Here is a 22,973-nt window from a genome sequence, read left to right as displayed (position 1 = left end):
AAAAGTCCAAGCGGAACAGGAGAGCCCGTGGGGTGACCCAGCTGTCAGGCAGGACACCCTGGGGACGGCTCCCACCGGTGCCCTGTGAGCAGGAAACAAAAGCCGCTCTCAGCACGCTCGCCCAGCCTCGAGACTCTTTTTTTTTTTTTGTCCTGCTTTCAATGGACTTGGGCACATCCCTTAACACGCAGCAGCCGTTTGTGCGGGGCTCACGGAGCCTCAAAGGCTTTCAAAGGGTGCTTCTCCGCCCTGCACAAAGGAGGGTTAGCGTGCTGGTACTTGGGAGATCTCCTTTCAGGCATCCATGGCTAATCATATTAAAGGTGACCTCGTGGGCAGCGCTTTCCGTTGTTGCCATATGTTTTGTCCAGTGTTTGACTGATGTTGCGCATTGGAATGTATTCATGCGTCGTCTAATTTGATCACCAGGCTTAATCCCCTCTCCTGTTCTACACCCTTAGAATTTACTGGCTCCTTTCTGGTCTCCCGTGCATTGTCTGGGTCTCCTTCACAAGCTAATACCGATGCCTGGAGATATTTTTATTTATTTGTTTACTTTCAGAGTGTATTTAAAAAAAATAATCTCAACAACCAACCCAGCAACCTCTCCAAAGGGTGAGCGAGCACAGTGGATGCTCTAGGAGGCTCATCCTTCATCCCTCTGATCTTTCTCTTCCAGCTTTTCCATAGAGAAATTAAGGATTAGACTCATGGGTTTAAAAAAGCAAACCAAAATACTACGAATGGAAAAATGACTGGGAAAGCGGTGTGTCTCCTTTTAATATTGTTGGAATAAATAACTAATTTTAAGAACTTGACTGTCTCTGTAAAATATGGTGTTGGTTTCTGCCTTTAAAACTTACCGCTTTGGTATGGACAACTCCAGTTCCAAGACTGACTGGACGAAATTAACCCAGCAAAGCCCCAAGGCCATCAAGCTGGGAAACTGGAAAGTCTGATTTCTGCAAAACTACTGCAAAAAACAAAGAGCTCTGCAAGAGCTACCATGCTCTGCAGAAGCCAGGCATTTCTAGGGAGCGGTGCTTTACAGACTCTCTTTTAAGGATGATTTCTAAAGATTTTTCTAAGACTTCCCTTCCCCAGCTGACTCTGCCGTGTGGAGGGGCATGTTAAAAATGGGAATTAGAGATTCAGTTGCGTTGTGACTTGCTTTGGGAGTGGATGGGGTCAGTCCCAGCAAGGGAAGGCAGCGATGAGATTTTAGGATGATACATGATCAGGTTGTGCTAGTATGCTGAACTCCCAGGGGCAGGAAACCTTTTAATTTCCTTACACTTGCTGAGGCAGATTGTTAAATAAATACCTCATGCTTTGGTTGAGCTCTTAGATTCTCCTTCTCCGCATATGATGTGCTGGTACCCACAACTCTAAACAGTGGACTACATCCCGGATGTCTTTGAAACCTTAAACATAGCTTGTACCAATTTAACTGAATTACAGCTTTGAGTTTCCCTCTGTGTGTGTGTGTGTGTGTGTGTGCATGAACACACGAGGTTCTTGCAGCTGAGTTCTCGCACGTGAGCTTGCTGATCTTCTGTCACTGTGTGTTATGGTTTGGGTTTGATAGGAGGAAGGAGGAATGACGTAAAAGATTGCAGATTTGTGACTGGTTTTAAAAATAGTTTTAAAATATTATGTATCTTCATTTTGAAGAAATGCAATACTGCTTGGAAACCACAACTACCGAACATAAACCATGTCGAGCCCCTTACATATGTTAAATAACAGTGTGGAACAGAGGGTTATAAACAGCCTGCTGTGCATTAATGCTGGAAGAAGATCACTGATCCTAGCCCCCGCGCTCCAACCCGGGGATCGACAGCAGCGTCATGGGCTCTAACATCAACTTGTCCCTACAAAAATACTTTACATTTTATACCGCACCTTTTCAGAGTGAACCTTGCCAGAGCCCTTTCTGAAGCGCCTACATGCAGAAATCGCTTCCCCGCTGAAGCGCAGCCATGTCGGAGCCAGAGGATGATGGTTGGCCATAGGTTAGCTGGAGGGCAGGGTACCCGTCCTGCTGCCAGCAGGCTCTGGGCTCACTGGGACAAGTCTCCTGGCCCCTGTCCACTCCTGCTTCCTTCTTTCCCTGTGACAGAGGAGAGCTGCAAGGTCCCTAGGAAAGCGTGAGCAGGAGCAGTTTGCTGCCAAAGGAATTCAACCGAGGCACAGCCAGCCCCTTCCCGGGGGACCCGGCAGTTGTGCTAACAGCAGCAGCTCTTGCTGTCCATGGGAACGGGCAGGGATGTCCTTGAAAGTTTTGGATCTCCTGCTCATGCACTGAGCAACTGTGCTTAGACACACCACGAGATTTGGTTAAGTAAGGGAGAGGAGGTCATGGCATGCAGCCCCCCTCTGCCCGGGGAGGAGGGAGCCGGCACTGCCACGGCGGGATGCTGGGTGATGTTTTATGGCATGCAGTGTGTGGAGAAGAAGCTCTGCGGAAGGCAGTGGGCTGAGAGTGTGTGGCAGGAGGTGCCTTTCCATCCTGCGCTGCTAACAGTGCTGGGGGGAGAAGGTTTGGCCAAGGACGCAGCACAGCTGCCTGCAGTCCTGGCAGGTAGTAACAAGCTGCGAGAGAGTCCAGACCATCCCCAGAGAAAGAGCAAACTCAAGTCAGCAGTGCGAGGGCTGGACTTCAGGACTGCCAGGTATTTCACAGCAGCACCCCAAAGGTTAGGGGAGAATGGTATGGCTGTCAAACTGAGATCAGCGTAGTGTGATCAGGATATTCTGCATCTTCATAGTCCCAGCTCCAGTTTAATAGCTTCCAGATATAGCTAAGCGTAGATCTACTCTCGTGACGTCTCTTGTTACCTGGCAGAACTCTTATCATGCCAGCGCAGGGGCTGTTCATATTTTAATGGTTTTATCTCTTGTATGGAGGGTATTACAAGCTTCCGTCTGTCTTCCAGTACAGCTCTCTGGAAATCCCCCTGGGCATGAGGCAGTACCTGGGCACTGAATTAATCTGTGCTCCTGGGTTCTCACAGCTCCATTAGTGGCTTAGCAGGGGAAGCAGTTAGCATTAACAAACTTAAGAAAATAGGATTTGCTGTGTTTGATCTGCCCTCGGCTCCTTGTATCCTCCCAACAGCAATGAGAAAGACTGGGCACATTACGGGAAGACACAAAATAGGCTGATTTGTAAAATGTGTATAGCGTCCTCCAAGGCTCGTGGGGTTTGGGGGAAGGTTATACTATAGTCAGGTGCAATAAAAGAGACTGAACCATTTCTCTTCCTGCCACACGCACAGACACATTTGCACCCGCAGCTCTTACCTTGCCTTTCCCTGTGACTGGAACCATTTGAAGACAGCATGGTGTCCCGTCCTTCTTCAGGTAACCACTGCCTGGTGCTGTCTCTGGTGTGAGGCGGGGGCAGCTCTCAGAAACCATCCGGTGCTTTGTCAAGGGCTCTTTGTGTCCCCTTGCTTTTCATCAAATGAACATTTACCGTTGCTGGTGTTCTCGTTCCTTTATCCGTTAAAGAAACTGCCGGTGAGCTGTGCGCCGTGTTTCCCTTGTGGTGCTGTGTTCCCTGGCAGAGCTCTGCATCCATCAGTGGCTGGATCTGCCCTTGTTGGGAGCCGCTGACTTCTGCAACGCTGTTCTCTACTGACCGCGCGGGCTCTCGCAAAATAGCAGCGCCAAGCGTGAAGCTAAACTTCAGGCTACTTAAACCTAGGGTCAGTAAGTTGAGACTTGTCTTCAGACATGACTGTCAGGTGTCTGAATAACAGCGGTTGGGGATAATGACCTGTTACCTGTAGTGCCCTCTAATAATGACATACCAAGCAGCAAGTTTAGAGGGGTTTTCCACTCAGTTGTGTCACTTTTCATCTAAAGCAATTGTGGAACACGCTGATTGCTTTTCTTAAGTCTTTCAGGCTTTCGCGTACCATTTTGGGACAGAAATGCCTTAGGGATCTCCTTCTGATCAGGCTTTGCTTTTCTTCGTCAGATCAAGATGGCATATACGTGGCCTTCCATACCACCCACCCTGTGAAAAAGCTGGTGTCGGTCCCACAGGCCCCCTCAGGTCCCGGGTACGATGGACCGTCAGGCTGCAGGTGCCGTGGCTGCACAGGAACGCCTGCCTGTTCTGCTGCTGACGCTTGTCAGCTTAGGAGAAATTTTACATCAGCTGTACCCTTAAAGTTCCTCTCCTTGTTAACAGTGAGAAATATTTCCTTTTTTTTCATGGTTGCTTTAAGTCACTTGGTTGGTCTATTTGGTGCAGGACTTTCAGAGCAGTGGACATATTTGCTGCTCTGCCAGCCCCTGTTGCACAGTGAGCTTTCCGAAGAGCCAGGGATTGTGAGTCCCAGGGGCTCTCTCAGTCCTGGGTGTCGGTAGTAAGTGCTGCTGGTGTCATGCTCCCCTTCTCCAGGCTCTGCACCAGCTGCTGGTGCACACGGGCTTGGGCAGTGTGGTGTCAACAGCTGCATTTCTCATCTCTCTTATCATGCAGCAGGCCCCGGTCTTGCCTGTTCCCATTCACACCAGTTACAGGTCCCTGTGCTGCTTCACTGGCCTCTGGCTGTTTGCCTCTGGTCTTTCCTGGGGAATTTTCACTGTCTGATAAGGTATGTGGTGTCCAAGCGCTGCCCTCCAGCCGTCAGCTTCTTCATGGACTTTGACTTGCCAGCAACTCGAATGGCTTTGAGAAGGGTCAGTCCTGCCTCTCCCTGAGTCTCTGGGGTTATGTAAAATTCCTGATTGCAATCTAGACTCTTTACCTAGAGTCTTGATCATCCTCCTCTCCCAAATTCCTGCTTTTCCGAGTGAATTTCCATATCTCCCAGGTGAAGAAGAGGCCATTGAGACTGGGCAGGACCTAACTGTTTCCCCACGGCCCCATAAAGCCTGTAAGTCGTCATCAGTCTTCAAAATGCAAGAATTTTCTACAGCCCAAACCCTCTCATTTCTATTGAAGCTGGTAAAGCCCAGCTTGTGAAGGCTCTGTTATTGCATGAGATTAAATCAGTGAAATTGTCTTTTGTCAGAGCACTGGCAGGGCTGGGAGAAGTGCAAGAGCTGGGAGTGCTTTAAAGAGAGGCTGAGAGGCAGGCTCTGAGTAACATGAAACGGCCAAGTAGTGAAATTTGGCATGTGTCTTGTTAGTGTCACAGTTTTTTATGTGGCATTTCCTAGGGATGTTTTCTTTTTATTTTAAAATTGATGTATGTGTAGAAAATACTTTTAGCTTCATTGACAGTTCTCTAGTGGTCTAGAGCATGCGGTGCGGTGTCACAATTCGTTAGCTTCGGAAGAAGATATTTTTAATCCACCAATGTAAACCCTTTGCAATTGTATAATCTGTATTTTAGTCCTGTGGTTTCCTAATCATGCATCTAGAGAATGAGCTCATCCAGTTTCTAAATTATAAAGTGAACGGAAGTATTCAGCTCTTCTTTCTAAATAAATCTGGATCCATTTCTTTGTGGATTGTGTTTGAAACCTCCGATGCAGGGAAGTGTGAATGCTTAAAAATAAACTCATTTGCAGTTTAGATTTTTGCCAAGTGGTGAAAGTTGTCTCATGCCCCATCTTTCCAGAAAGGCTCTTCAGCTTTGACTTGCAGCTGTGAAATAAAAGCCAACGGTATGATGCCAGCTTGCCATTTTGGTGACGGCATCCGTGTGTCTTGCAAAGGATCCAGCCATGCTTCTTTCTGGTTTTACTGCACTGCCTGACCACCTGTAGCAGAGGTTTTGAGGGCCACCAGACAGCAACAGAGCAGCCCTCATATGTCCCAGGGAACACGTGCTGGTGACTTCGCTCCCATGATGGGAAGACCCCAGGGTCCTCACTGCATCCCAGAGGAGATATTTGGAGAGCAAGACCTGCTGCAGCATGTAGGATAATTTAGTAATGGCTTATTGTGGCTTTGGGTCCCAGACTGGGAACCTCTGGCCTAGGAGGTTAGTTTAAGATGGGGGAAAAGCTATCTGCTGTCTTCCATCTTCCCATGTCAGGGATTCACTGGCTTTGCATGTATTTTATGCAGTTGTGGGTTGCAGGCAGCAGCAGAGGAGAGAAATAACATTTGAGTAAACTATAGGATTGTAACATAGAAACGAGAAGAGGGATTCAGGCCAGAGTAATACCCCAAAGGAGTTTCAGCTCCATTTCATGAGCTGGATTGGGTTTTGGGTTGACATTGTCCTTTAGCCATACGTGTGGATCTTGTAGACTGTTAACAGAGGTAGTTTGCTGGCTAATGTCATGAGAGGGAAGAGACACTAGAGAGATGTGCAGCTCGGGTGGTGCAGAATGAGTAAAACCCAAAATGATGTGTTGTATTGTTGCAAGTAAGAGAGAACCCTTCTGTACAGGAGACCTCAAGACTAGAAAGTAAAGCAGGAAAGGAGAGGAGGTCCCACCCCTAGAAATCAGTCACCCTTTGCTCTGGTGCCTATTTACACGCAGTTGTTCTTCTGACCTGTGAAAGGGAGCAAGGCTGGCAAGGAATTTCTGTCAAACACAGCACTGTCATCTCACACGCAGGAGCTCCAGGATGTACGGGTTGGCTGGCTGTGGAGCGTGCTGGGCGCCCAGCATGTTCCTTGCTGATGCCTTCCTGTGCCTGCTCTGCACTTCAGTTTAGGGGTTGAGATGTCTCAGGAGTGGTGACAATAGGGCAGGAAGAAGAGGGAAGATCAGCTCCCAGTGACGTCCCTTTCCGAGCACCCTTTCCCCGAGGAGCAGGCTTATGGGACAGCCGATTTACCTGTCTGCTTGCCTGTGTCTCCTGGGGATTGGCAGTGCTGAGGACACAGGGCAGCAGCGACGGCTTCAGGAGCCTCCTAGAGAATTTACACCTTCACCTGTAAAATGTGTATTTAGGGATGGGGAGAAGGGGTCTCACTGAGGAAGCAATGGGTGAGATGGGACCAGTTTAGGACCAGTTCAGGACTCCCAACCAGTAGCAATGGCAGTCCCATAACCAGGTACTGACATTGGCCAAACTTTTGCTGGCTGCATAGCCAAAAGGGAAGGACCACCCCAACCCAATGCGACAGGTAACTAGTTGAGCTGGTATTAAGCTTCCTTGTCTTTCCTCTTTTTCCACTGTAGGGCTTTTGGTTTCTCCTTTGTTACCCCTGTCCTGTCCTTACGACATGTTCTTCAGCCTCTACCCAGGGTCTTGCTCCAGCAATTTCAAACTGCAGCGCAAATAGAAAAGCTCGTGGAAGGAGAAGTGCTTCGGTCTCAAGAGCAGCTTCTTTAAGTGAAAACACAGCTGTGAGGTTTGCAGAGGCTGCACTTCTGTAAGGGCTCGTCCAGCCGGCACAGCCAGCACCGCTGCAGGCCTTCCAGCACGCAGGAATTGGGAAATCCATTGTGAACAAGATTGAGTTTGATGGCTTGTGTGAAGGCAGATGGATGTATTTTTAAGGGACAAGGTGCCAGAAAACTCTGTGATTACATTGCTGGAGCACGGCTCGTTTTTTGTGGTTTTAAAAGTGAGTGTCAGGACTTCAGGGCTATTTTTTTTTCAGGTCAAAACTGAAGTTTGGGCGGGGCATAAAAACCTGCTTGATGACTAAGTTTATTCTTAAAAAGCTTTCTTAGAGCTTGCTGGAGAAGGGGAACCTTTATTCCAAGAGGGAGCCGATACCAGTCTTTTTGGACTTCCACGCAAACAGGGTTAAAATTGAGTACATGCCAAGGGTAGAGAAGAACCCCTGCATTTCAGGAGACTGTTCTCCATGTAATCTTTAGATCCAGTCCCCTGGTTTTTGTCTTGGAGGCTGTGTTCTGTCTCTCCTTCTTGCCCTGGGTAAACTCTTTCTGCTTGAATACCCCACCACATTGGTGCAATTACCTTGGTTATAACCAAGGCTGGCTGAAGCATGCCCTTACATTGCCCCAGAATTGGGACATCTGAAGTCTTTGACCTGGTTACTCGGCTGAACCGATAATACCTCTCTGATACAGTGCATGTGTAGAGAAAACTTTTCATCTAATGATGGAGGTTTGCTGCTTGGAGCCAAGGCTGGGAATGGGGGGATCCAAGCCAAACCATTTACTCAAGGGGCATGCAGAATTTGCCCAGTCAAGTCAATATAGGTACTGGCAGCTTTTCAGCAGCCAGGAGGCTGCTCCTCACTCTCTCTCCTTGTTGGAGCTACCAGGCTTTATCACATGACGGGGCCCCTAATTGCTGCAGGTCTAAAACTTTCTTTAAAACAAGGACAGCCACTGGCTGCACCAAAGCTCAGGCGAGCGTGGAGGTCCATGACAGTGTTAAGCAATTCTCCCCCTTTCTGAAAAGCCTCTTTTTGGCCTTGGTGGAGGAAGCCCCAGGATGTAGGCAGCTTCCCCTACAACCTTCACCAAGGCCTGTCTGCTCAGAGCGGGGCACTGGGTCCCTGCAGGGATCAGGCAGCACAGAGCTGTTGCTGCAGTGAAGGGCAGCTCCCCTGAACCCTTCTGCTTTCGCTGGTGTCTCGTGTCTGTCCGTGTCTGTGTGCTGGTTTGGTGTCTGCTCACCACTGTCAGGGGAATGTGTGGAAACCCTTGGGTGCAGATGAAGCATATTGTTGTCTGGTGGGTGGAGGAACAAGGAGGAGCAAGGAGGCATCCCACTGTCAGCCAGCTGCATCCTGTGCTGGATTTAAGGATGAAGGAATAGAGAGGGGGATGATGTTACCAACCTAGAGAGTGGAGCCATTGCATGAACAAGTGTTATGTGCACACAGCCCTCTGCCCAGTGACCACCGTGGGCAGGAGATGACTTTCCTCAAGGAAGTGACATTACCTTCACCTGGAGTTGGCAGTACGCACCACCAAACGTTACCAGGGATGGTCCACGTGCTGTAAGTGCATTCTCTTGCTCCATCCACCAGTCACCGGACAGCAAGCCCATGCCTGCTTGGTACCTTGGGTGTGATGCTCTCCTCCATGGAGGCAACGACATCCTGCCCATCAAACAGTCTGCCCCAGACCCTTTGAATTTCAGCACCTTGCTCCTCTTCTGTTTGGGTGTATCGCAATTGTGTCTGGTGGTGAGCGAGCCTATCCATCACTGTATCCACACAGATCCCAATTACTCCTTTTGACAGCCCTTATTCACACACCTCCCTGTGCCTCTGACATCTCAATTATTGATGGGGCTCGCCTGGTAGGCAGCACTCTGTTCTCAGCATGGCTACGTTCCAGCTCCCTCTCCCACTGAGTTCACGCACGCACCATGCCGAGCATTTCTTTATGTGCAAAGCTATTGAAGTGGAAAGGGATCTTTATTAGCATGGGAGCTCTGGGGCTATGCTACCGAAGGGCGCAATGCAAGCCAAATCACACCGCAGTACGGCGCTGGGAAATTTCCTCTCCCAGTGAAGCCCAGCAGTGTCTTGTAAACTGAAATTATCTCATATGTTTAATGCTGAAGATCCCTTGATCTGATGAGCCTTCCTTGTGTTGGGGTCACCCTGCGCTTGCATTTCTATAAGAAATCTCAGTCCTCTATTGCCCCTGCAGGGATAAAATCTGGTATTTTGAAGAGCAGTGCCCTTTCCTTTGTCTTGGTATTAGTTTGTTTGCCGACTTTACAGCGAGCCTTTGCGTTCTGACAAGGAGCACTGACACACAAAAAGGAGCTTCAAAGCAACACGCGGTATTGGAGCAATGTTGTCAAATTGGTTAAGAGTTAAAGCTGTGCCAGAGGGAGGATTGCAAAAGCCTGTGTGTTTCGTAGGGTTTCATGTACCTGGGAGGCTCTGGATGTCTCGTGACATTGCGGTAGCAGAAGTCAGATAGGAGGAATGGTAAAGTGGTCGATCAGCTCCTGACATATCTCCTGCCCCCAGCCTTGCCCTGCAACCTTCTTTAATTCAGAAGTAACCAGAGGTTTTGTGCTTAGTGAACAAAAGGAAAGGGCGGCTGCTGGAGAAGATGAGACCAGAGAGAAGCAGCAGTGTAGGGTGTGCGGAGAGCTGGGAAAGGACACTTGAATTTTGTTCTCGGAGGTCTGTGGCAGCAGACACCTCACAGATTAGCTTTAGCATAAGAGGAAAGATGTGTGGAGCAGATCTTCCAGAGCACCGAGGTGCCGGGGAGCATAAGCTCCTTTGCAGCCAAGCACGGCCATGCAGAAGTGAGTACGTGTCTGAGGGCGGTCAGTGGAGCGCTCCTGTGGCTCCAACGGCAGAGAGGACCCAACTACGTGATATCGAGTGGGTGTGGACAACCTTTTCAACCTTAGTAGGAAGCTTCCAGTCTCTGTGTCCCAGTTTGCCTCCTGGCAGTGCTCAGCTAGTCCTTCTCTACCTGCCTTACCCACTCTCTTTCCCCCCTGTGATGAGTTTTGCTTGGGGGCTCCGTGCTCTCTGCAGAGACCAAATGCCACCAAATGAGCAAAGGCAGCCGAAGCATTGCCCGTGGCCACACAGCCAGAGCTTGGCTGTTCATTTGGGGTCCGTAAGGACTCCTGGCCTGGGTGAGGTTCAGAGGTCCCCTCTTCCCCCTCCTGGCAGGCTGTGACAGTGCATCAGCAGGGCAGATCTGCAGAAGAGCAGGGTTTTGTGCATCAGCAACAGCATGGCCACCTTGAGCTATGGTTGCTGGGACAGACCCTTAGTTACACATCTCTCCATGTGACAGCCTGACCCTGACATTTCTCTGAGTGAGGTCTTCTTGTCACTGTGGGTGACAGTAGCATCTCCTTGCCTGACAGTGTTGCCCCAGATGGTCAAGCTGTGTACAGTCCCAATTACAGAGGCCTTGCTGGCACTGGCGGGTAGCAGAGACAGCTGAGCCTGCCAAACAGGGTGTGTTTTATTTGTCTGGAATACCATGAGCAGACAAAGAAGGGTTAAAATAACAGAAAGCTGAAAACCCATTATCTCTGGGAACTGTGATCTTTTCTTTTTGGGTAGGCAGGTTCCATGGGACCCTGTCCCCCCAGATAGTGGAAAGGTCACCCTCCCATACGTGATTGCTCCACAGCTTTCCCCAGCAGCCTGTCCAAACAAGGCTGTTTTCCTTCCCAGCCCTTTTCCTCCCTCCCTCCCTCCCTTCCTTCCTTCCTTCCTTCCTTCCTTCCTTCCTTCCTTCCTTCCTTCCTTCCTTCCTTCCTTCCTTCCTTCCTTCCTTCCTTCCTTCCTTCCTTCCCTCCCTCCCCCCAGGTGAGCTGTAACCAGAGATGCTCGGTTACTGCAAGCCCGAAGCCTGCTTAGCTGAGAGCTGCACACAAGAGACTCAGGCATTCTTGAGTTTGTCCTGAAATATTGTTGAAAGTGCCCAAAGCCACACTTTTGCTCTATTTTCCATTTTCTTTTGTAGTGACTCTGCAATGCAGTGCCCTTTCCTCAAAGCACAGGACCAGGTAGAGCTGTGCCTGAGATAACTGCTGTCCCTTTTGCCTCGGAGGTGCTTCCTGATATTCTAGCAGGAAAGCTTTGGAAAACCTGGCCCAGAAAAATGGCTTTGGGCAGTTCCCAGTTCCTTCTTCGGTTTCCCAAACCAAGGCAGCTCACTTGAGGGGACTGTGGTTGTAGACAAGTGACCTTTGCCCATGCCACAGCAAGGTGATCATTTGTCTCCCTTGGGAAGGTTGCTTGTTTCTTGCTGACCTCCTGCTCCTATGGGGCAGCTGCCATGTGCCATCATAGCATCTGGAAAGGCTGGAGCTGCAGCCTGGCTTCATGGATCTCAGCAGGAAGAAACGTCCGCAGCGGGCCCTGCTAGTCCTGCCTTGGCACCGGTCTCCAAAGTGGATCTGAGGAAGCTGCTAAGCTGTAGTGGGATCAGAGCTTACAGGAAGGGGGAGTTGCGGAGAGCGTAAGAGATCACGGTCTGGATAGCGGTATGAATCATGATACTTGTACTACAGACACAGGCAAAACACGTGTGTTACACACTGTTGCAGGAGCGTGTGTTTCAGAAAGGCTTACAGAGTGAGGGGCATAGAAGTCAAGGGAGATCAGCTGGATTTGGCCTCAGCCTGGTAGTTGGTTCTTAACTCTGTATCCAGGATGGTGAATTTTTCAATGATTTAATGGTACGCAGTTTTATTTGGGTCAGTGAGAGCACAGCATATGACTTTGCTGCCCTTTAGGGGAGGAAAAATCAGTGTACCATCTAATGATTCAGCCCATGGAGTTTCTTAACAGCCTCTGGGAGAAAGATATTTTAATTCTGTGTTCATTCCTGAGTCAGCGGTTAATTTGAGTTAGCAGTTCCCTTGGAGCCTAGAGGAGAGGAGTCCATGATCAGATGGAGTGGCTCAACACCGCTCTGTCCTCCTTTCCCTGTTGAAAAAAAGTCGGGCTCATCATAACAAACCTCCTTCGGCTTCTAGCCCTTGTCATGGTCTTCCCAGACCATTTCAAGAGTCCTGCACGATCCAGCAGTGGTAATGGCCCTGCTGTTAGTAATCTCTGTGACCCCAAAAAAGCCAAAGCGCTCAGTGCAGAGCACTGAAGACTGCAGCTACCTCCTCCGAAGGATGCTGCCCCTCTTACCCAGCCTGCTGGGTGCTGCTCAGGGTCTGCAGCCCCTCTGCAGAGCCCAGGACTGCACCTCCTGGCTGCAGGAGCTGGTGGGACACTGGTCTGGGGCCCAGCAGCCTTCCCCTGGGAAAAGCGGGGCTGCTCAGATGTGTCCCCTGTTGCAGGGCTCAGCCTTGTGCTGTTTTCCAGGCAGTTCAGCGTACAAAATCACTGGGGACGTTTTCAGCAAAAAAAAAGTCTCCTTGCAGAACCATTCCATTGCTTGTTGAAAGAGGATTAATTTTTCCCTCTTAAATAAAACGAGCCGTGTTTGAAATCTGAAAGCCCTTGCCGAAAGCCTTCTTGGAGCTGCAAAGAAAGCAGCTTCCAGGTCCCATCATAGCCTCCTGCCGGATGCCGATCCAAACTGCAAACCCTTCTAACAGCTCTTTAATAACTCTGCACAGAAGGAAAAATCTGTCACCTTTCCCTCTGTGGTTTCTTCTCTGTTCTAATGCACTGGAGGAACGAGATGGAGCCGGGAAAGTTTTCAGAGAAAGACTCGTGGGAACTACAGCTGCCGATGGAGAAGAGTCATTTCTTTAGTGTCTGAGGGGAACCGCAATCGCTTTGGTGAAGGGTGGTGTGTGTGGGTGGGTTTGGAGGGGTGAACCGTTATGACCCATGCATTTCAGAAGAACCACAAACACTTTATAGTAACAAAGGGTGGAAAAAGCGAGAAGTTTCTGCAACGCATGTGACTTTTCCCTGAGGTTTGGAACCCCGCGGTATGTTCCAGGCCACGGTGTTTGCGTGTCAGTCTCGGTGAGTTAAGCTTTCTCCCACAAGCCTCGCTTGAAGTTGCTGTGATGACTGAGAGCCTAAAATGTTGCCTTTTTTTTTTTTTTTCTCTCCCTCTCTGTTCATTCTCCCCCACCCTGTCTCCTCTCTGCAGCTGAAGCTCTCGTTTACCTTGGACCAGGAGAGTGGGATGCCTCAAGGCTGTTATATCTATCAGTACCGGGACAGCAACAAGTAAGTCCCGCGGGTGATTGCATGCAGCAGATAGAGGAAGGTGCATTGAAAGGAAACTGCCCTGCCTTCTGGCAGAGGGATCACAACTGCTTGTACCACTTAAAAGTAGATTAAAGCAGGCTTCAGGCTTGACCTGAAACTGGAAACAGGTCCCGTAAAGGCTGGATCCTTTAAAATGCACGAGGCCCTGCATCCCCCTTTCTTCTGCAGCATTTAAAAGCTGCTTTTATTTGGCTAAAAGGCCAGCTCTTGGGTGCCACAGACTCTGACAGAGTCTCTCTGCTCAAGGTCACACATGGGTTCACAGAGTGGCCTTTCTTTTGTGGTACTGTAGCCCCAGTGCAGCCACGCACTCTGTTTTTGTGAGGTACTGTATGATATTCAAGCTTTGGATGTGTTTGGAGCACAGAGTCCTCAATTTCTAGGTATTCTGCCTATTTTTACTAGCTGCCGTAGTGAATTGGCACCCAAGATGTTTTTATTTCAAATCACATTCTCATTATCAAATTGACAGCAGCAGCACAGTTCAGGATATTTCTGTGTCCGCGCTGGGTTACTTTGCCTGAATACCAGCATGTCATAAATCCATAGCCTGTTGCCTCCACCCATATCATTCTGCTTCTTGCCAGTTATTGAAGGTTAACCTAAAAAAGGAGACTATATAAAATTGTAAATGAACGGAACAGCCTGTAATTAGTTGTGCTCTGAAACGCTGATGAGAACAGTCCCGACAAGGAAGAGGCACATCCTCAAGCAGCACCTGCCCCTTTCTAAGCTGAGAAAACTCAGTGTTTAAACAAGAAGGGAGATCATTTCTGGGAGAATCCTTCCCACCTGTGGATGGGCGATTAGCATGTGGTACATGGTCCCATCCCAACTATCCCGGCCCTGGAGGCGTGGATGAGGAGAGCTGGCACCTCCAGCACCACTGAGCTAACAGGGAGATGTGTCGTTCAGCACAAAAGCGTAAAATCAACAAGGGAAGAGCATTTGGTTTTGAGGTTTTAAAAGGCGGTGGCACACAATGGATAGCGAGGAAAAGAAACCCCCCAGACCTGTTGGGGTTTGTTAAGGATGTTTACAGATCCAGTGTTATTAATTGTGTGGCGTATATCTCAAAAATCAGCAGCCGTGTTTTTTTCTGCCCCAGACCCTCCTATCCCCAGGCTCCGGTGGGTGTTTTGTGCCATTGTTTGAAGAAACTCCGGGGACGGGAGTGGAGCTATTTTGTTTAAACACTAAGGCCAATAGCAATTCCGCTTGGAAAACTTGCTTTTAGCTGTGAGTGGTCCAGCATGTGACAAAGTAGCTGTGGCATGTTGGCAGCTGTTGATTTAGAGATGTATGGCTGTGACCTGCGTTTCTGGCAAGCGTGGGAGCCGAGCCACCCCAAGCCATGCCAGCCAGGATCATGGGTTGGAAAAATACAGTGCAGGCAGGATGAGTGGAATTGCAAGTAAACCCAGACTTTGTGTGCGTCTGACGGATCCAAACTGCAGTTATACCTCCCTGCAGGGCCCCATGCTTTGTATTTTATAGCTTGCTTGACCAACCTGGGGGAGCAGGATCCCATTTTCCAGGGAGAGCCTTGCTAAGTTTGCTCACACACTTATCCCCCTAAGCACTGTGCAGCCCAGTGCCTCCGACAGTCCTTGGCTGGCGAACTGAAGCGTCTGTGCTATGGTTGATGCATTCTTGCAGGTGAAGTGCCCTGAGCCAAACGTGTGTGTGGTTCTGGTTGTACCCAGGGTGATTTTGGAGGAGCTCATGTGCGCTGCAGCTTTTTTGGCAACAGAGCATTGCATTTGAATAGTGTAGTGGATCATCGAACGCGGCTCCTGCTCACCCAAGCATAGACCGTACTTCTCAAGCACTGGGCCTTTCACAAGGTTAATTTGTTACCCATACAATAGCATGGCAGTTGATGTGATAATTTTTCCTTAGCAATTTCCCAGGGTAAATTGTAGGCCTTGTGTTCTCCCAAGCATAGTCAGACTTTGACGGTACTCGTCAGGACCCAAGGGGATGACAGCTCTTCTGCATCCTTCTAAAGTTGTATCTAGAAGTTAAAGCAATGTAACGTTCTTTACGGTGAGGGTGACCGAACACTGGCACAGGCTTCCCAGAGAGGTTGTGGAGTCTCCTTCTCTGGAGACATTCAAAACCCACCTGGACGCGTTCCTGTGTGATATGGTCTAGGTAATCCTGCTCTGGCAGGGGGATTGGACTAGATGATCTTTTGAGGTCCCTTCCAATCCCTAACATTCTGTGATTCTGTGATTCTGTGTGATTCTGTTTGTGTCCGCACCATGTCTTGGAGCTGTTTACAGCCCAGAGAAGAAATGCTGGTGATACACTGCAAGCTCATGCATCGGAAAGACTGGAAATGTGCACCCCAGAGCCCAGTGTCCTTGGCAGAGCACCGGGGACAGACTTGCGGCAGGATAGTGGGTGTCTGAAGGTCTCAAGCAGCAGCTTTAACATGAGGAAGCGGAGGTGATCCTGGTTGATGGGAAACCATTCTGACCTGAGTGTGCCCAGTGCCCCAGAGATCTGTGAGAGCGGGGCTGTGCATGGTGAGGCTCACTGCCACCCTGGTCACCAGAGGAGTGTCCCTTCATCTCCAAGTGGCAAATGCTGTTCCAAGCTGCAGCCAGACGGGGCCAGCGGAGCACAGCAGATATTGGCCTCCTGCTCTCAGAACAAAGGACCACAGCATTGCTGAAAGTGTAATTACCAGAGCAATTAAAATTTCTATTGCTTAGGCTAGAAGTGCAAGTACCATGCAGGCTCTTACAAGGGCAATCAGTTGGAATTTGTTCCCTTTAAAATGATAAAACCCTGCCAAGGAAGTTTTGCCTGCTCCTCGCAGCTTCCCGTTGCCTCCCTGCCTGCCTGCAGCAGCATTCACGGGCACAACGCTCACCAGGTGCCCGCTCCACTATCACACCCTGGGTGCCGAGCACTTTGGGGAGACCAGACTCAGTGGAGCCTTGGGAGCCTTGGATTGAGAGCAGAAGAGGTGCTGAGCAGTCAGCTGCTCGCCCCTACACTCCCTGCTGTAATATATTGGTGTCTGATGGCACTTGATAATCCCACTAGTGATCCGAGTGCTGTGCTTGGAGCTGTACAGAGGAGAGAGGCTGTTACTGCCAATGTGGTCACAGGGGTGAGGCCAGGGGACATCGCTTCTCTTTCCTCTGCTCAGACCCAGACACTTTCCTCCCCTTGGCTGACAGTCCTTCCCAGCCCTTCAGTTCTTCCTGGACCCAGGCAGAAGCAAGCAGTCTGCTTTCTCATTTTTAAGCCATGTTACTTAAATTCTCCCTATGGGGAGAATTTAATTGGGATCAGTCAGTATAATGGACAGAACACCGGGGTGCTGTGGGATGGCTGTCCTGTGACCGGAGCGCTGTGCCGTGACACAGAGATGGCTGGTTATGTGTGCTGGATGACGTTAAGAACAGGAGCATATTGTCAGCCTTCACGTGGCCCCAGAGCCATCACATCTAGGAGAGGACAGCCCTGCCAGCCAACCCGCGGTGTCACTGCAGCATGAGTCGGATGTTGAGGTTGGGACTGGCTTTCTGCTGCTGCCTCTGCGCACGCTGGGTTTCTCTGGCCCTGCATGGGATCCAATTGCAAAACCCAGCCAGGCAGTAAAAGACCATCAAGGCCGTTCGCATCCACCACACGCTCACTGGTCCCCGATCTAGGAGTATGATACAGGCTGTGCTGAGGAAGCGGCGGCTGCCCACTTTGAAGCCTGCCTGCCTGGCGTGGTAGGGCCTACTCTTGTGGGCTGCCAGGTGGTGGAAGGATGAGATCAAGAAAGGTTACAGATGATCATGAAAGACTTCTTCCAGCCAGCGTGCAGGAAGAGCCAAAGCCAGCTTGAGATCCTTCTGGAAGAAATTAATTGCAAGAAGTTTAGTGTCTTTTGTCTGTATTCGACAAATAGAAGATTCAGTCTCTTTTCTGCATTCACTGTCGCTATCCAGACACTTCTCTAGAGACCTCCTGGGCTGTGCTCACCTACCCGCAGCAAGTCTGACCCTTCAGATGCCTTTGTCTTCACTCCCAAGACTCTCTGATTACTGTCACCTTTCTCAGATGATGCAGTACTCAAGGTCCCTGCCACCCCAGACCCACCGAGGAGCTGTAAATCCCTGTCAAGATTCATCCTGTTACGTGAGCCATATTTGCAGGGCGTTGTGACACTTCCTTGTCCCCAGCTGGTTCTCCTCTAACATGGTTTTATTGCTCCCTTGGCCTCCAGGTATTGGTCTCTTTTGTAGGTCCCTTCCTCCCATCACAGATGCCACCTTTGCCAATAGACCAGCTTGCAGTTCGCCAATGAATTTCATTTTAATTCCTTGCTGCAGCTGGGGTTTGTGTCAGGATTATGAATTTGCAGTGGGGGCTTTCATGTTCTCTTCAGAGTAATTTCTAAACCCAGAGGAGCAGCATCTCGCATGGAAGCACTTAGAGACCTCTTAGAAAAGCAGCGTTGGAGTATTGATCATTTTTTCTCTCTGGGGACCCGGAGTGCTACAGACAGAGCTGCTGTGCAGTGTAGCCACTTGCGGGCAGCACCACACAACTCTTCAGGATGAGAAGTGAAAAATAGCTCCAGTTGAAAGGAAAAGTGGTGCCCCCTTTTATATAGAGATCAATGATGCCTGGTACATTGGATTATCACTTAAAACACCAGGACTTCAAATGCCAGGGTGCATGCACTCCTGATGCTGACAGGCTGGTGATATATAATGCTGTTTGGGTTACCAACTGAGCTCCTCTGCGCAATCTTTTCATGAGGTGAATGTAGTATCTGCAGTGATGTACCCAATGTTACATCAGGAGAGCCAGCCTATAATTATGCTTGAATTGTTTGAACGGGTTATTTGTCACTAACGCATTAGCTCACTCCATTTATTGCTACCAGTCAGGGCTGCAGCAGGTTTGGTGTAAACAGAGCTTGGGCGGAGGTTTGGGAGGGTTTATTTTTCTGAATAACACAAAGCAGAATTGTTTGGGGTTTATTCTTTTTCTGCTAGGAGAGCTGTTCACTGGGAGTGCTAGGAACAAAATATGTAAAGCAGCTGACGCAGCATAACTGATTTGTTTTCAGATGTACTTCTCAGGTGTACAGCTCATGTGTTGGACTTTAGCATGGACCTGGTTGCTTTGCAATGACCTGGCAGCTTTACCGTAGTATGTTTTGTTCCTTATGAGAAATTGAGGCTTGCAGAGTGGGTTGTTTGTGCAAATTGCTGCTGCATGGCTCACACAGTCACTGGGTGCCTGACCTGCCTTATGACATGGTTGTTTCATGGCATGCATCCCAGCGAAGCAGCACGGCCTGTATTGGTGTAAAGGAAGCGGTCGTCTCCCCTGATGGCATCTGATTTTCTGGTTAGTGATCAGCAAATATGTGCTCTGCCTTACTCTGACCTGCAGGGCCGGGGAAGTCTCTGAAGGTGGCACCTCTTCTTGTTTGTCTTGTCTGTCAGACTGGGATTTCATGGGGGAAATCCATATACGCGTAATCCCTTGACATCTCAGGCTTGGATGGATGCTGTCTAGTAGCAATTAGCCACCTGAAGCTTATGAAATGCCTTGTTTAGATTTCAGATCAAAATAAAATTCATTCCATTTCCAGAAATGGGTCTGCCAGCCAATGTCAAATTCTCCAGGGTGGGATTTTCACTTTAGGGTGCCCCATTGGACAAGCTGGCTTAGCTGGGATGGGGCATGTCCCGCTGCACCGCAGTTCTGTGGGCTCACCTCTGCACATCGCTAGGTTTCTGTAAGCGTTGTTTGACCGATGGGCACTAAACTTCACCCAAGTCAGCAGGTGATGTATATCCTTCACCTGCCGAAGGGTAAGCATTGCAGTTGGCCAGGCGAGGCTGGTGAATTATTCTGTCACTGTACGCGGAGATAAACCAGTCCTCCTGGTTTTGGCATTGGTTGAGTGTAGGGTAAATTGTCGAGGAGAATAAGTCTGGAGGCTGACCTTTAAAACTTCAACAGATAAATAATCCTTCCTGCCTAAGGTATGAGCTCAGTTTTTCACAACCAAAGACTGCTGGGACATAGGCTGCAAAATAGCCTTTGTCACCTGAGACTTTGAGGAGCGGGGAGTTGTTCTTTCCTTGAAGAAGGGACCCTATGGCCACTTCTAGGTGAGGAACAAGGGCTCGTGCTACTTAGCTGCTTTTCTTGACACAGACCTGCCTCCTCCTGCCACCCTGCTGCTTAATAACAGGTTTCCAATCCGTCAGTGCTGTAGAAATAGTAACTGCCAACTCCTTGGAGTGTCAGTGCAACGTGGGGGCTGCAAATGGAAAAGGTGATCAAGGAAACCTGTCTTTCCCCTGAGCAAGCAGATGGGATTTGAAGATGGCCTGACCACTTCCAAATGAGCATTTGAGGCTTTCTTTGGTGACCTACACAACATTACATACTGACCACGGACCAGTAGATCTTTCACCAAATCCTCAACGAGGTACCAGAGCAGTCAGTGTGTGCTTCCACCTTCAAGGGGTAGGGAAGACTGGGCTCTTGAACCCATGTGAGTGCACGACCTTCCTGCCTCTCCCTGGCTTGAATCAGGGGAGTTTATCATCTTATCTATTACAGAGTGTTCACTTGGAGAGGAGCTGTAAAACCTCCTTGTGTCAGTGTTAGATGTCTGGGTATTTGGTGGCAGTCAAGTAGGTGAGAAAATCAGCTGCAATTGTAATTGAGTCAGAGATGCTGTCTCATGTATCATCCCTGGAGATCTGTTTACATATCCCTTTGCTTAACAATATGTTTGGAAGCCCTCAGCAGCATTTCAGCACCATTTCCCTGGCCTGTATAGGTCTGACTAATGCCCAAAGCAGTGAGCTATATCTGGACTAGAATTGCTAACCTATGGATATGGGTTTTTTTAGTAGCCGTGAGTCAGACAAGTCTCTGATTAGCCCTTAGGTAGATGGGAGAGGACAGGTCTGACGTGGGAAAGAGTGAGTAATGCTCCTTCCACAAGAAGCAACCTCTCAATTTCACCTTGAACTCAAGTTGCTGGATTGATTTTGTGTCCAGGAAGGCCCTTTCCTGAACTGAGATCTGGCTAGAAAATCTCCAGACACCCTAGCCATCCCTCTCCCAGCAGGATTTCTAGGCATACTTTTTCATAACAAATATGGAAAAGGAGCCCTTGTTTTGGCTTAGTCTCTGTGTCCTTCAATGTATAGTCATGGTGCAGAGCAACTTCTCTGCCGCATATAGGTTTGGCTGTCCATTCTGTGGCGTTAGAAGTAGGGAGCACTGGCACCAGCGGGCAAGTGTATATCTTTCACCTTCTTCTGCTTTATTAGGATGGGCTTTAGGTACAAAGTGAGGATGGAAAGTTGAACGCAGCGGCTGGCAGTGGAGTAAGACCAAAGATGATGAAGGGGATGCTGAGTACTCAGAGCATGTGTTGTGCTGGCAGTGATGAAGGATGCTCCTCTTGAAGATAGACCTTCCAGTCCTGCGCACCAGCCTGCTGTTTGATCTGCACTTTCTGCCTGGAGAGAGCGAGGGCTTTCAGTTTGCCATGGGCAGGACCTCTACGGTCTGTTCAGCACTAAGTACCTTCATTCCCCAGGGGACTGGTAATGTAAGCTGGAGTAACCGGGTGGATTGTCAGCCAGCTGGGATTGCTCTCTCCTAAAAAGCTACTGGCTGAAAGCTGAAGCATTCAGGCTAGAAGTAAAGCACGCATTTGAAAGGCAAGAGAGATTAACCACTGGCAAAATGTCCCGAGAGAAGACCAGGGAATTCTCCGTCTCTCAAGGACAAGTACACTTCTGGAAGGTATTTTAGACCCTACAAGTCAGTGGATTTAATGGAGCAGGAGCTACCTGAAGCCCTTCAGGCACAGGAGGTCAGCTGCTGGAATAATCCTCCCAGTCTTAAAATCCTGGCACACTGCTCTGTGTTAATGAGAAGGATCAGCTTTGCACTGACACCACTCACTTCTTTGCAAAGCTGTGTTTTGCCAGCTGCTGGGCCTGGAAGAACAGAGCATTTGCTTTGCATCCTGCCCCCTCTCCATGTACTCTGCCGATCTGGGCAGTCAGTGCACCTTATTGCTTGAAGTTATGTCCTCGCAAATCAGAGGGTGAGAGTGGAAGCATCTCTCCTTACCCCTTCCCAAGCAGCAAGGGTGAGCAGTTCTACTCTTCCAGCTACTGCCATGCTTTGCTCTGGATCTTGCTGCTTTTTCAACTGTTTTTCCGCAGTTCAGAGCAGCTAAATGAGTCTGGCAATGGACTCTGTTCCCTTCACGTCTCCCTACTGCTTCTCCATCGAAAAAAAGGAGCTTTGAATCACGAGCATGGTTGTGTGCTCAGCTCCTCGGAGTCTCAAGGTCACCCTGAGTGGGGTTCGTGTTACAGCTTAGCACTTTTACCTCTTTCAATTTGCCATGCATTAGTCAATCTGGGGCCTAATAGATTTGTAACCTGGCTTTGCCTCTATCATCTGAGACGTTCCCAGCAATGTAAGAGGATTTGGGCACAAGTTTCTTTCAAGTTAATGGAAGGATCTTGCTTGGAAAGAACCTGCTTGAGGATCTGAGTGTACTTAGCATTAATGTTTCCATTAATTTTAATGGGAGATGGTTCTAAATTCCTCAGATCAGATTTGAACATCTTAAATTTTGTGTCCTTCACCTGTCTCATCTAAAATGAGGCTGATGAGCAGAAGCACCCGTAAATGAGCAGCATCATTATTGGCCAAGATGTTTTGCAAGTTTTTCTGCCTCTGTTGATCTCTCTGGAAACATCCTGTTGTCTGGTGTCCCCACTGGGCCACTCACCGTGTCACCACGTGAAGGGCAGGAGTTCCAGGGTCAGCTCCCAACTCAGAGGCTGTCCCTTGCATGATGTCTGACAAGTCACGTCATCTCTCTCTGCTCCACCGCCTTCTGTAAAGCAGAAAAGAGAGAGAGTCCTCTGGGACTTTTTTTATTAGAATTTATAAAGCACTTTGTGATCATCAAACAGGAGGGAATAGAGGAAAGTGAACTTTTATCATTGCCACTCAAGTCTCAGTTACTGTAAAGAGGAGGTGGTTCAGCTCTGCTGCCTTGGGCGCGATACCTGCCCCATGTTGTTTGCCTGGTGTGGAGCCCAGCCTGGGTAAGGTCTTGTGTGGCTTTACTGCTTCTGTGGGGCTGTGCTACTCTTGGCACTGGTCTGGTGAGCTGAGCAGCTTGATATCCCTCACTTCCCCTTCCTCTCCCCTTGCTCTCTGCCCCTCCTGCTCCTCTGTTAACTTGACGCTTGCACTCAGCAGTGATTAACTGTTGCTGAGCATCTCTCACTGATTGAATTGCTGCTCGCTCCTGCCTCGTTCAGCAGAGCTCTTGCCTCCTGGGCTGCTGGTTGATGCTTCTTTCCATCTCCGACCGACATCCCAACTTCTCATCACATCTCC

At 49.3% G+C, this 22,973-nt stretch overlaps 1 protein-coding gene across 2 annotated transcripts in view; it reads left to right on the top strand.

Moving 5' to 3' along the window:
- The window catches only part of DIS3L2 (DIS3 like 3'-5' exoribonuclease 2), a 198,602-nt gene that overhangs the window by 146,041 nt on the left and 29,588 nt on the right, over window positions 1-22,973 (top strand). For both annotated transcript variants that reach the window (XM_068406001.1, XM_068406002.1), the window contains one exon: window positions 13,420-13,499. In XM_068406001.1, coding sequence (XP_068262102.1) covers window positions 13,420-13,499 — 80 coding nt within the window. The remainder of the gene's footprint in view (window positions 1-13,419; window positions 13,500-22,973) is intronic.

This window comes from Nyctibius grandis, chromosome 8 (assembly GCF_013368605.1).
Source record: "Nyctibius grandis isolate bNycGra1 chromosome 8, bNycGra1.pri, whole genome shotgun sequence".
NCBI classification, from domain to species: Eukaryota; Metazoa; Chordata; class Aves; order Nyctibiiformes; family Nyctibiidae; genus Nyctibius; species Nyctibius grandis.
The sequence above is the reverse complement of the archived record's forward strand: the minus strand, read 5'-3'. Positions and strand labels throughout refer to the sequence as shown.